Genomic DNA, 12,584 nt, shown 5'->3' with positions numbered 1-12,584 from the left:
TTTCCTGATTGTCTTTTGAACCACATTAAACATAGTGTTTTAGGAAGGCTAAACCAACAATATTATATAGAATAGGTTAGAAAAAGGTGATTGGAAGTTTGGAGTTTGAGAATAAGAAGCATAACTAGGGACAGTTTAATGGATCTGCTTTACTCTGGGCCTCATTATATCTGTCCTATTTCTAAAACCAAAAAAAAAAAAAAAAAATGAGACAAGAAGAAAAATCCAATTGAATTGGTCTCCCCCATGTGAAAGAATTTGAAGTTATTTATAGGAACAGAGTAAAGTTCTTTAAAGATATTAAATGAAAAAAAAACCAAACCTAAATGATGTTATTTCTAAGTAGTACCCATTCTGGCCTGTTTTGATGACCTTCTTCTCACCATAGAAAAATGTTTTCTAAAATGTTATAGGAACTACCTGATGTCCAGGAGTTGATTACTCAGGTGAAATCAGAAAAATACTCTCTACAGGCAGCTGCTATCTTAGGTAAGCTCTGTACTTATCAAAGATTATATTGAAAAGTCTGTACTCTTCTTTTCCTGTCCCTTTTCTTTCCAAAGTGTATCATATCAAACATCACTTCCTTGTTCTTCCTCTAAGCTGCTTTTAGAAAGTTATAGCTTAACAATTTCTCTCTGGTGATTCTTTGAAACATTTGAATGTTCTAATCCTTGACTGTTCTCTGTTGAGCACTAAACCAGATGATTTTTAAAATATATTTATTTATTTAAAACTTATACAAAATAGAAAGGGGGAAAAAAGTGCAAAACATGAGAGGAAAAAAATGTAACAAATTTCCATTTCAAAAAAGCTTATATAATAATAAAACATTATATTCAGAACTTCTTTGTAGGTTTTCATTTGTTCTCTGTTCTTCTGCACTTTTTCCTTTATTCTTTTTTCCCCTTTCAGCTCCCTTCTCTTCCTTCCTCAAGCAGGCTATACTTAAGCATGGATATATGTGTGTGTGTGTGTGTGTGTGTGTGTGTGTGTGTGTGTGTGTGTGTGTGCATATAGACATATATATGTGTATGTATATATATATATATGTATGTAATGTATATACAGGTAAAACAATATTAATGTGGTTTACATATAATATAAATTTTTCTCTTTTGATTGAATCTTTTTTAATGTTAGACTTTGTCTGTGATAAATGATAACTATCCCTACTTTTTTCTAATAAATTCTATTCTTGACCATTGTGCTTGTGTATATCTCTTGTTTCCTTCCTATCCTTGCTAATTCTTCTACTTTACTTCTACCTACTAGCATGCCTTGCTAATATTTAACTTCCTCCCTTATCTTCCCCTTCCCTTCCCGGCCCCCCCCCCCCCCCCCCCCCATGTATAATGATCTCCTGACTCTTCTTATTTCACTCAGCATCAGTTCATATAAGTCTCTCCAGGCCTCTCTGAGAGGTATGTAGTGGTATCTGAGAGGTGTCTTGATTTGCATTTCTCTGATCAATAGTGACTTGGAGCATCTTTTCATGTGACTACAAATAGTTTCAATTTCTTCATTTGAAAATTGTCTGTTCATATCCTTTGACCATTTATCATTTGGAGAATGGCTTGTTATAAATTTCAGTCAATTCTCTATATATTTTAGAAATGAGGCCTTTATCAGATCCTTTGGATGTAAACATATTTTCTCAGTTTATTGCTTCCTTTCTAATCTTACCTGCATTAGTTTTATTTTTATAAAAACTTTTTAACTTGATGTGTTCAAAATTATCTGTTTTATGATCAATAATGATCTCTAGTTCTTCTTTGATCACAAATTCCTTACTCCTCCACAGATTTGAGAGATAAACTATCTACTCTTTGCCATAACTAGTTTCCAATTTTCCCAGCAGTTTTTGTAAATAGTGAATTCTTATCCCAAAAGCTGGGGTCTTTGGGTTTGTCAAATACCAGATTGCTATAGTTATTGACTATTTTGTTCTGTGAACCTAACCTATTCCACTGATCACATATCTATTTCTTATCCAGTACCAAATGGTTTTAATGACTGCTTTATAATATAGTTTTAGATCTGGTACAACTAGGCCACCTTCATTTGCTTTTCTCTTCATTAATTCCTTCGAAATTCTTGACCTTTGGTTCTTCCAGGTGAATTTTGTTGTTATTTTTTCTAGGTCAGTAAAATAGTTTCTTGGGAGTTTGATTGGTATATAAATAGATTAGTTTAGGTAGTATTGTCATCTTTATTATATTTGCTTGACTTAGCCAAGAACACTTAATATTTTTCCAATTGGCTAGATCTGACTTTATTTGTGTGGAAAGTGTTTTGTAGTTTTGCTCCTATAGTTCCTGACCCTCCCTCAGCAGATAGACTCCCAAATATTTTATCCTTTCTATGGTTATTTTAAATGGAATTTCTCTTTGTATCTCTTCCTGGAGTGAAAGGTATGGTGCTTCTGATTCCAGGTCTTCCTTCAGCTCTCTCCTTTGATCTAGAAGCCCAAACCAAGAACTCCACCCTCCTAATAAGTGCCTAGCAAGCAGCTGCCCAGACCCACTGCTTCCGCACTTAACCTGCCTGTGGTGGTTGCTTTTTGTCCAGGACCATACACCTGGGCTTAATGCCCTTGTCAGCAAATGTTCTTCAATATTCCTGGACTCAGATCTCACTTCCCCATCCTATCCTGGAGGTGAAAGTCCCTTTGTTGGTCTGAGACTGCCTCCTGACCCAGCTAGCTGGGTCCAATTTCAGTGGAGCTGGCCAGGAGGTGTTTATACTTCACACCAGCCAAACCTCAGTCAAGGGTCTGTTTTCGATCTTCTCAGGTTGTCACAGGAGGGTCTTGACTCTGTTTTTCACCAGTCTGTGTTTGCCCTGAGATAAAATTTTGATTTGTTTGTGGGAAGAATCTGGAGAGCTTGAAAATTTCTGATCTACTCGACCATCTAACCAGAATTCTCCCCAAGCCATATGATTTAAAAGCACGTTTTTTAACTTTTTTTTTTTTTTTTTTTTTGGTCCTAGACCCTTCTCTGAATAAAAAATGCTTTTACCTGTATAATTAACAATAGTATTAGCAGCATTTGTCTAGCCTGTCAATATTACCTCATTTGATCCTTACAACAACCCTAGGAGGAAGATGCTGTTGTTATTATTATGCTATTAAACCAAAGCCAACAAAAGTTAAGCAACTTGCCTAGGGTCACAGAGCTCCAAGTCCTACACTCTGTCCACTCTACCATCTAGTTGCCTCAAGATACAAAGAAAACTAATTATATTGGAAAACAGTTATCAGAATATTTTTTTAAAAATTAAAACAAAAAAAAACAAGCCTGGACCCTAGGCTAAGGACCCCTAACTTAAAGGGATTAAGAAGAAAAGTTGTTACGCTGATTTATTTCTTTCATTTAACAAACTTATTAAACTACTTATTTTGCTAGTGTTATAACCCAAGGTATTCCTATCAATTCGAACTTGCAGGTTAGGTCCAGAAAGATAACTGCTTTCTCAGGTCTACTCTCCTAAACCTGGAACTCATGAGCTTCTATCAGTAAGCCAACCAGGAAAGGCAATTAGCTCAAAGCAAAAACATCCACTAAGATGCTGCTTCCTTCTGGTTTAGTTGGACTTCTTGGGTTGGCTTTCTGCAGGTTGGCTATTGACTGCTAGGACCAGTTGTTACTTGAATCCAGTCTATTTTCTTTTCTGCTGCCAGAGACCTAAGCCTTTGAAGATACCTTCTGCTTGGAATATTGCCTTTTTATGTTTTTCTCTCTGGAGAGCTTGTCTCTCTCCTTCCTGCCTTGATTTGATGACTCTTCAGAAAAACTGTTAAGACTCTTCAGTATTTGGACTCTAAAACCTATAAGGATATATGTAAAGGGCTAGAATTAATCGTATAGAGAACTAAATTTAGAAGTTCTCTAGGGTTACCCATTGCTCCCCCTTTCTTTTGTTTTTGTAGGAATGTCTTAATATCTCTGTTTCTTCTCTCTACTATTGCCTGCCCTTGAGGATTAAAGGGTATGCAGGGGGTATGTAAAATCTTATACTGTGCACAAAAGTGTGCAAAATGTTTAGACGTATATGCAGGTCCATTGTCTGTTTTTATTGCTTGTGGCACACCCATAATTGCAAATGCTTGTATAAAGAATTCAGTGACCACTCTTTTGTCTCTTTTGCTGCTGGCATTGCAAATGTGAATCCTGAAAAGGTGTCTGCCACGACGTGGATAAAAGACAGATGACCAAAAGATTTATAATGGGTCACATCCATTTGCCAAATTTCATTAGGTCTCAAACCACGAGGGTTCTTCCCTGGAGGGAGTGTAGGAGCATGGAAAGGAAGGCAAGCTGTACAGGCTTTTACTATGCTCCTAGCTTCTTTTGCTATTCCAAATTGTAAATGTAAAGCTCCGGCAGCCTGATGATATTTAAAATGAAATTCTTGTGCTTCTTGAAATAAAGGAGTACTGGCCAACATGGTTAGAAGGCTATCTGCCTTTGAATATTATGTCTCCAGGATAATAAGCAAGAGCTAGAATGATTGCATATAATTCATTCTGCTGAGTGGACTGAAAAGGAGTTCTGATTACTCTCTTTATAATTAAGTCACGAGAATATACAGCGCAAATATTATGTTTGGATGCATCTGTAAAGATAGTTGGTCCTTTAAGAGGAGCTTTAGAAACCTTTTCTTCAAGAATCCATCGCTAATTATGTAACAGTCTGGTTATCTTTAATGGAGACCTGTGTGTAAAATTTGGAGCCAGGGCTAATAAAATTTGCCACTCTGGGATGGTTTCACCACACACATTAACTTCTGCATTAGCATAAAAGGTGTATATCTTGTCAGGTCTTATCCCAGATAATTGTACTGCTTGCTTAATGGCCTTTAATAAAATTCTAGCCACAAGCACTGGGTAAGGCTTTGTTCTGTTTGTGCTGGGAGGTTCACCCACTCTATCACACTGTCTCCTTGATGAAGGACTGCTGTGGGTGCCTCTTGTGTAGCAAAAACTGATATTTCCAAGGGTTTTTGAGTTACTCTTTCAACCACATTGGATAAATAGCTAGTTCAACTTCTCTCAAAGCCTCTTGTGCTTCTTTTGTAAGCTGGTGTGGTGAATTTAAAGCACTGTCTCCCCTTAAAATGTCATATAATGGTTGCAATTGACAGGTAGTTAAACCTAACACTGGACGCATCCATTGGATATCTCCTATCAATTTCTGGAAGTCATTTAAGGTGTTTAGCTTTTCTGTTCTTAAGGAGAGTTTTTGTACTGTAAGCACCTTAGGGTATACTTCATATCCTATATATTGAATCTTTTCTGAAGCTATGTGCAATTTATAATTCCTTAGTGTTTCTATGGTTTTTTGTAGACATGCTTCTAACATTTGTTCCTCAGGTACACATCCCAATGTATCATCCATGTAATGTAATAACATTACTTTTGGAAATGCTTTTCTTACTGGAGTAAGAGCAGCAGCAGCAACATACATTTGACACATAGTAGGGCTGTTTTTCATTCCCTGTGGCAAAAGTGTCCATTCATATATCTTATAAGACTCAGCTAATTTAATGCTGGGCACTGAAAAGGCAAATCTTTTCATATCCTCCTTATCTAGAGGGATAAAATAGAAACAATCTTTAATGTCTATAACCCACAGAGGCCATTCTCTAGGCAATTGAGTAGGAGATGGAAGTCCAGGTTGAAGAGTTCCCATAGTTTCCATCTGTTCATTTACCTTTCTCAAATCAGTCAACATCCTCCATTTTCCAGATTTCTTTTTTACAACAACTATTGGGGAATTCCAAGGACTTAGAGAAGGTTGTAAGTGTCCTTGGTCAAGTTGTTCCTCTACTATGTCTAGTAAGGCCTGAATTTTATCGCTACCTAAGGGCCATTGTTCTATCCACACTGGTGTATCAGTTTTCCATTGGATAGGAACAAGTGAAAGTGTTGGCAGGGCTTCAACAGCAGCCCTGCCTAAAAAACCGAAGTACTCATTTTTAACCCTAATTGTTGTAAAATGTCTCTTCCCCTTAGATTGATGGGGATTTTTTCAACTATAAAAGGAGTAAACGCTCCTGTTTCACTTTCAAATACCCATCTTAAAGGGGTAGCACTAACTTTAGCTGCTATTAATCCTCCAAGACATGTAGGTGTCTCCCTTAGTCTTTGGTCAGTGACTGGGCCAGTTGGCACCTCTAATGACTGTGTGATCTGCGCCTGTGTCCACCAGTACTTCTAATGCTATGCCATTTATATAGATGGTGAGCATAGGTCGGTCAGCTGTCACAGCTGCTGTCCAGTATATTCCTGGGTTTTGCTGCTTGGAGTCAGAACGTGACTGTCACCAGATTGCTTATTAGGGGTCTGTATCAATAAACCCGATGCTACTACTTCCCCTGGTTGATGTCACACATTGTCTACCTGTGTTAGTGACTGGGATATTAGCTACACGTTCTCCAGTTTCCCACATCAGTGTATGAATGAACACTGTCTTGTAAGTACTCTCAGGAGGTGAAATGGTCAAGCCTACTGTCGGAGGCAAGGGATCCATAGGCTGGAGAGGAATAGATTTCACCTCTCCAGGGGGTATCTCAGTTGTCCCAGCTGCATACAACTCTATCCTCCCTAATTGTAGTCCCTTTCTCCCATCATGTTGCTTCCTGGCTGACTGATTATGTAATCCCTTTCTCCCATCAGATGGCTTCCTGGCTGATTGGTCATGTCTGAGTATTGGACTTGGAGGCACTCTCTGGGTGTGGCATCAGCTGCCATCATGCCCCAAGTGTTTTTTGCTTGGGCCCTGGAGCTGGGCCCCTCATCCCGTTTTCCTGAATCAGTCTACACTCTGATGGCCAATGGAGTCCTCTGTTGCATTTTGGACATGGGGTTTTGGGTCTTGTTCTCCCAGCCTGTTTTCTCACTCTGTCTCTGTGCCAACATTGAGCTTTCAGATGGCCTACTTTAGCGCATTGAAAGCATTGACGAGTCTCTCTGGAAGTCCCTTGCCAAAAGGGATCCTGTCTTCCTATGTTGGGATCTTGGGAAGAGAGACTGACTCAGCATCTCGTCTCAATTCCTCTTCCTCCTCCTACTCCTCCCACACACATCACTTCCCCTCTTTGTCCCACCAATCAAGTCAGCACAGAATAGCTGGGGAGGGTCAACCTTCAAACAAGTTAATAGGGAACTGTCCAATTGGCAATTAGTCTCACATGCTTCATTATCCAAGTGCATTGCTCAGTTCTAGCCCTTTACAGATATACCTAGTCTTCTGTCCAGTAGCTGGCTGCTTGCCCTGCCAGTTGCTTCAGATAATTCCTTCAGGACATGTAGACATGTTTTTGAATCTTGTTAGCAAATTAGTTGCTGGTTACCTCTTCTGGGTACCCCTACTTTCTGTGATTTCAACTAGCTGGGTTAGGCTAGGGAGTCAAATCCTTCCTACTATATTGGATATGGAGGAGATACAAAGATAAGTCTAATACTTTTTTTCCCAATGAAATGCTAGTTTATCTTAGACTAAGTATATTTTCAAGTTTTGTCTTTATCTCTCCTAGAAGTAGATGGGGGTCCTAGATTATCAAAAGCTTAATATCTTGGCTATGTATTCCCTACATGTCTAACTATCAGAAAATGGGGTCAAAACCTCTTACATAGAAGATAGCCTCTTATCTTGGGATTTAGGACTATAAACTGTCTTAGTTCATATTACGCATAAATGTGTTGGATCTGTCTTGCATATATAACACATGCATTTTAATGTTTTATTGTTTCCTTCTGAATCTTTCAGATACAAATGACCCTCATGAAGCAGAATGTCCTTCCCAAATCAAGGACAATAAGGTAAGTCTATACTTTGACATTCTGGGAGGAACAGTGAGAGTCCAAAATTATGAAACGTTACTTACTAAATAATACTAGTTTGTGAGATGTCATTTTGTCACATTTCCCCAAAAGTCCTCTGAAATATCATTTCTGTAATGCACATTTATTAAGTCTCTATACCAGTGGTCTCCAAGCTTTTTTTTTTTTTTTTTTTTAGTTGCACATACTTAGCAGTAAAACAAACTTGAGCATGCATTTCCAATATATGCACCTTTGTTTATAAATTACATATCTGTATTAATATACATTATAAGAAATAAAGATAGAAATTTAAAGGAATGTGACAAAGAATAGCTATATTTTAAAAATTTTATCAGTACAGAAACTTGTTTATTAAAATAATCATATTATTGTGGGTTTGTTTTTTTTTTTTTTTTTTCATAAATTCCTAATTGATATTATAGTGAACAATGCTATTGAATGTGCTTCATTATTTTCAAAAAAATCTCTGATTTCCTAGGGAATAGAGTAAACTTGCTAATATTATTCAGTTAATTTGATTCTTACCAGTTTTCATGAGAGGAAATTTTTTTTTTCCTTTTAGTTGAAAGAGAATTAATACAATACCTGGTACATAGTAGATGCTTAATACTTATTGATTGGTTCATCGTAGTATGGAACTAACTAAGTAGGGAGAAATGTGAAAATTGTTCAGAAGACCATTCAATATAGTAAGTGTACAGAACAACTTTCACATTTCCCACACACAAAGCAAAAACAATAAGCAAAAGCAAATTGTCTCTGATTTCAACTCAGTAGAACATTTTCAATACAAATCTGTTCTTTCTTTACATAATTCTATTCAATGGATGATGTCATGCTCTAGTTTTCTATCCAGTTTTGGATATTTTAGTTGTGTTTATGTTTGAACATGAGGGGCAACAGGAAAGCCACTATAACTGGGCTATAGAGTGCAGAAGGGATGGACACACACAGACACCCACCCCCACCTCACATTGTTGGAGGGCCGGACTACAATAAAAACAAAAACTCACACTCTGTCTCCACCCCCCAGCCCATTTGCCATAACCCGTCGGGCCGCATAAACATCCTCAGCGGGCCACATCTGACCCACAGGGCATAGTTTGAGAACCGCTGCTTTAGAAGAACAGTTTGAAGCAGGGAATCCAAATAGGATATTTTATAGTAATGATAAGCAACAGGTGATAAGGCCTACAGCCCTAATTGTGTGAATGGAGAAGGGTGTATGGGGAGTGGGGGGAGGTAGGAGAGATACTGTAAAGATTTTGCAGTTTCTTGACTATGTGGGTGAATGAAAGTGAGGAATCATGGATGGTGCCAAGGATGTGGATTTATAGGACTAAAAGAAGATTGATGCCTTCAACAGAAATAGGGAATGGGAAAGTTTGGAAGAGAGGTGGGATTGGGGATAATGTAATGAGATCTGCAGTGTTGATCATAACCCAGTTATGTCTGTTTATCCTTTTCAAATTACCTTGTATTGCCCCACAGCCTGCTAAGCTGTAAAGTGATATAGGAGGACAGGAAAAGGGCATTGTGGATAGAGGGAGGAGTTTTCCCAATGGCAGCTCTGTAGTGTCTGGTAAGGCTATAATTGCCCTTCAGGCTGACCCTCCACTTTACAGAAGGGGAGAGACTACCTGATTTTACAGTATAGGGAAAGAATAGTTGGGTGATAATTGGTGAAGGGTAGATGCAATTTATCAGATTGGTTGTTAAGGGAGGGTTTGGATATTAAACTATCCTTCCATCCTCAGTGGGTTTTTTTAGACTTCTTAAGTTTAGGCCAGGAGCCTCACTTTGAAGTCCTTTGCTTTAGGCTACTTAAATGTGGGGTACCAGTTGCTATCCATAATAACATCCAGGGTTTAATTTTTGTTTGATTTCAGCCTCTTGTTGAACGATTTGACACTTTTTACCTGGATCCTTCTCTCGTCAGCAAGCAAGCCAACCTCGTTCACTTTCCACCAGGATTCAAACCCATCCCTTGCAAGCCCTTGTTCTTTGATCTGGCCCTCAACCACGTGGCTTTCCCACCCCTAGAGGACAAGGTGGAACAGAAGACCAAGAGTGGCCTGACTGGATATATTAAGGGCATTTTTGGATTCAGGAGCTAATTAATCTTCTGCAATGGGAGATTTAGATTCTTACTCTGTATTGTGAGAAAGCTTCAGAATATTAAATTCAGGTCTGAAATTGCCCAGGGTGGGGATCTTAACATCTTCCCTATGTCCTCTGTGTGTATGCACTTGCATACGTAATCAATGTGTTAGAGGGAAACCATATTCTTTTCCTGATCAGTGTGTGAATTTATTGTCTCCCTTAAGATCTGGGTAGGGGGCAATACAATTCTGTCCCATCAGACTCTTGGAACTTATATTTCAATCAGCAGTGCATTCAGGGAGAGTATATACCAGTCATGGACCACACCTAGAATCATATTTTTCCCATTAGTAAAATGGATTTTAAACCAAACTATCCTTCCTATTGGGATAATTGTTGAGCATCTAGAATCCTTGGATAACATTTATCATTACTATGAAAATGTATAAAATGTTGGTCCTGCCTTACTTCTCACTCCTAACTCAGTTATAAAGAGCTGTAGTATAAGAAAGGATCTTTATTTTTAAAGGAAATATGTTCTGAAATGATGAAACCAATCCTTGTATTAAAAAGCAAAGGTAGAGGACACCATAATACATTTTTATATAACCTAATTTAATGTTTAGTGGTATCTTCCTGAGATTAAACCTTGCTACTACCTTGATTTTTCTTTCTGGGGTGATACTTTATTGTGTGTCTGCCCTATCAAAGCCTACCTGATAATTTTGCTATTGACAATGCTAAATAGGGATATATTAGAGGAGCCATCTTTAAAAAGAAAACTTCTATCCTGGTATTTCTAGAGACAACTTACTGTTGTATTTGTATTACCCTTCCATTTTAAAATGGAGTTTCTTGCCTTGTCCATTTCAGCATTCACACCAGAATTTCTCCTTTACCTCTTAATGTCACAGTAAGTTGCACTGAATGGAATTTTGTCACAAGGATTAGAATTTTTAATGAGCCAATGGCAAGGGTTTATGCTGCTGTGTTTAGTATTTAAAGACAGTCAAAAAAATAGATTTAGCACAGGAGCATTCTCTCCAGATAGCCTAGTCAGCCTTTCACATAGGGTCACTGGATATCAAACAGATTTGTTATAAGAGGCTAAGACAGCCAAGTGTAAATGTATGTACATCTCCTGGTCATCAGATGCAATCAAGTTGTTCCTATGATTGTCTTTGTTGTGAATGGATTCAGGATCAGGATTCTGCACAAGCTACTCATTGATCCCTGGACTGTTTTATACAATGACATTTTAGAAACCAAACAAAATACTTCCATTGGGATAGGAAGTGGGGAATGAAATTTTCTGATATTATGAATTTGACATGCTTTTTGTCTCAAATGGGTGACTTTCATGTTCCTTTGATTCATTGTCTTCTAACTACTCTTACCAGCAACAGTAAGATTTGACCCATCAAGAACCTGTCTCCCAAAGTGAGAAAATGAGTGGGGAATAAGGGGGGAAAAGAAATAATTTAGTCTACTTTTGTATTTTTTAAACGGTCCTTGTTAATTTTCATTTTAATTAAATCTGTTAGGTGTCCAATTAGAGTGAAAGGGAACAGGGTTCCCAAGCAAGCAAGATTTAATCTGAAGAAGCAGATGTTAACTGCTGTCTCTTAATTTTAATTTATCAAGTAATGAAATTTTAAACACATCATTTGGCGCAGATAGTAATTTATCCCAAAGTGTCTTTCTGTTTCTGTTTAGAAAATGTTCTGTTTAAGAAAATGTTGAATTGAGTCAGTTGATAGATTGGCTCAGCCCCTCTCCAGCTGCTGTGCCTCCTGGCTTTTTCCTCCTTTCATGTACATTGTTTTAATTTCCTGTCTCCTTTTCCAATTTTACATTAAATCAAATGAGAGTTCTTTGTTTCCCTATTTAAAATAAAACATTGATCTGGTTGAGTTCTCTTCCTGGTTGCCCAAATGGGACACTTGTGCTTTTCTCCATTAGCTGTGAAGCACTAAATTGTCCAGCTTTCAGCAAATTATTGGGGACAGGAGCTACTTGAATACTTCTGCTTTTAAATTTCATATCTTAAAAGACCACAGCTGAGCATGAAGGTTTTCAAGAAGCAAAAGACATCATGCCTGAACATGAAGGTTTTGTCTGTTCTGAAAACTAATGACTATTATTCTTCCAAAAAAGAAAACTACCTCAATTTTTGCTTGCTCACTATGGTAATTTCTAGCATCTTCATTAGAAAGAAATTTTAAATTATAAATTTTATTTAAAAACCAAATGAGAAAAAAAAATGTCTAATTGAGTAAGTAGATGACGCAATGGATAGAGTACCAATCCTGAAGTCAGGATGACCTAAGTTCCTTGGATAAATACTACTTTTGTGACCCTGGGCAAGTCATTTAACCCCAGTTGCCTCCCAAAAAAAAGCCCTCAAGCTAATTGAAAAATTTCTATAGTGTATTAAACAAATTCAAGGAACATTAACTTGAAAAACTTGAAATACCAGATGCTTAGGAAAATATCCAAAAATACAAAAGACATATACTAGTTATAGCTGCAAAGGAATAAAAAAACAGATTCATCTCTAAAATGTTTCCATTTTCAAAACAAAAAGAATAGATTGGAAACTTCCAGAGTCCCTTTCATGGAAATAGGA

General features: G+C 37.5%; 1 protein-coding gene across 1 annotated transcript in view; it reads left to right on the top strand.

Annotated features, from left to right (window-relative positions):
• Nucleotides 1-11,874, top strand: part of SRP68 (signal recognition particle 68) — a 62,484-nt gene extending 50,610 nt beyond the window's left edge. Inside the window, exons 14-16 of the mRNA XM_074260791.1 lie at nucleotides 414-489; nucleotides 7,776-7,828; nucleotides 9,742-11,874. Coding sequence (XP_074116892.1) covers nucleotides 414-489; nucleotides 7,776-7,828; nucleotides 9,742-9,969 — 357 coding nt within the window. The 3' untranslated portion in view covers nucleotides 9,970-11,874. The remainder of the gene's footprint in view (nucleotides 1-413; nucleotides 490-7,775; nucleotides 7,829-9,741) is intronic.
• The last annotated feature ends 710 nt before the right edge of the window (nucleotides 11,875-12,584 follow it).

This window comes from Sminthopsis crassicaudata, chromosome 4, assembly GCF_048593235.1.
Source record: "Sminthopsis crassicaudata isolate SCR6 chromosome 4, ASM4859323v1, whole genome shotgun sequence".
Classification (NCBI taxonomy): domain Eukaryota; kingdom Metazoa; phylum Chordata; class Mammalia; order Dasyuromorphia; family Dasyuridae; genus Sminthopsis; species Sminthopsis crassicaudata.
The sequence above is the reverse complement of the archived record's forward strand: the minus strand, read 5'-3'. Positions and strand labels throughout refer to the sequence as shown.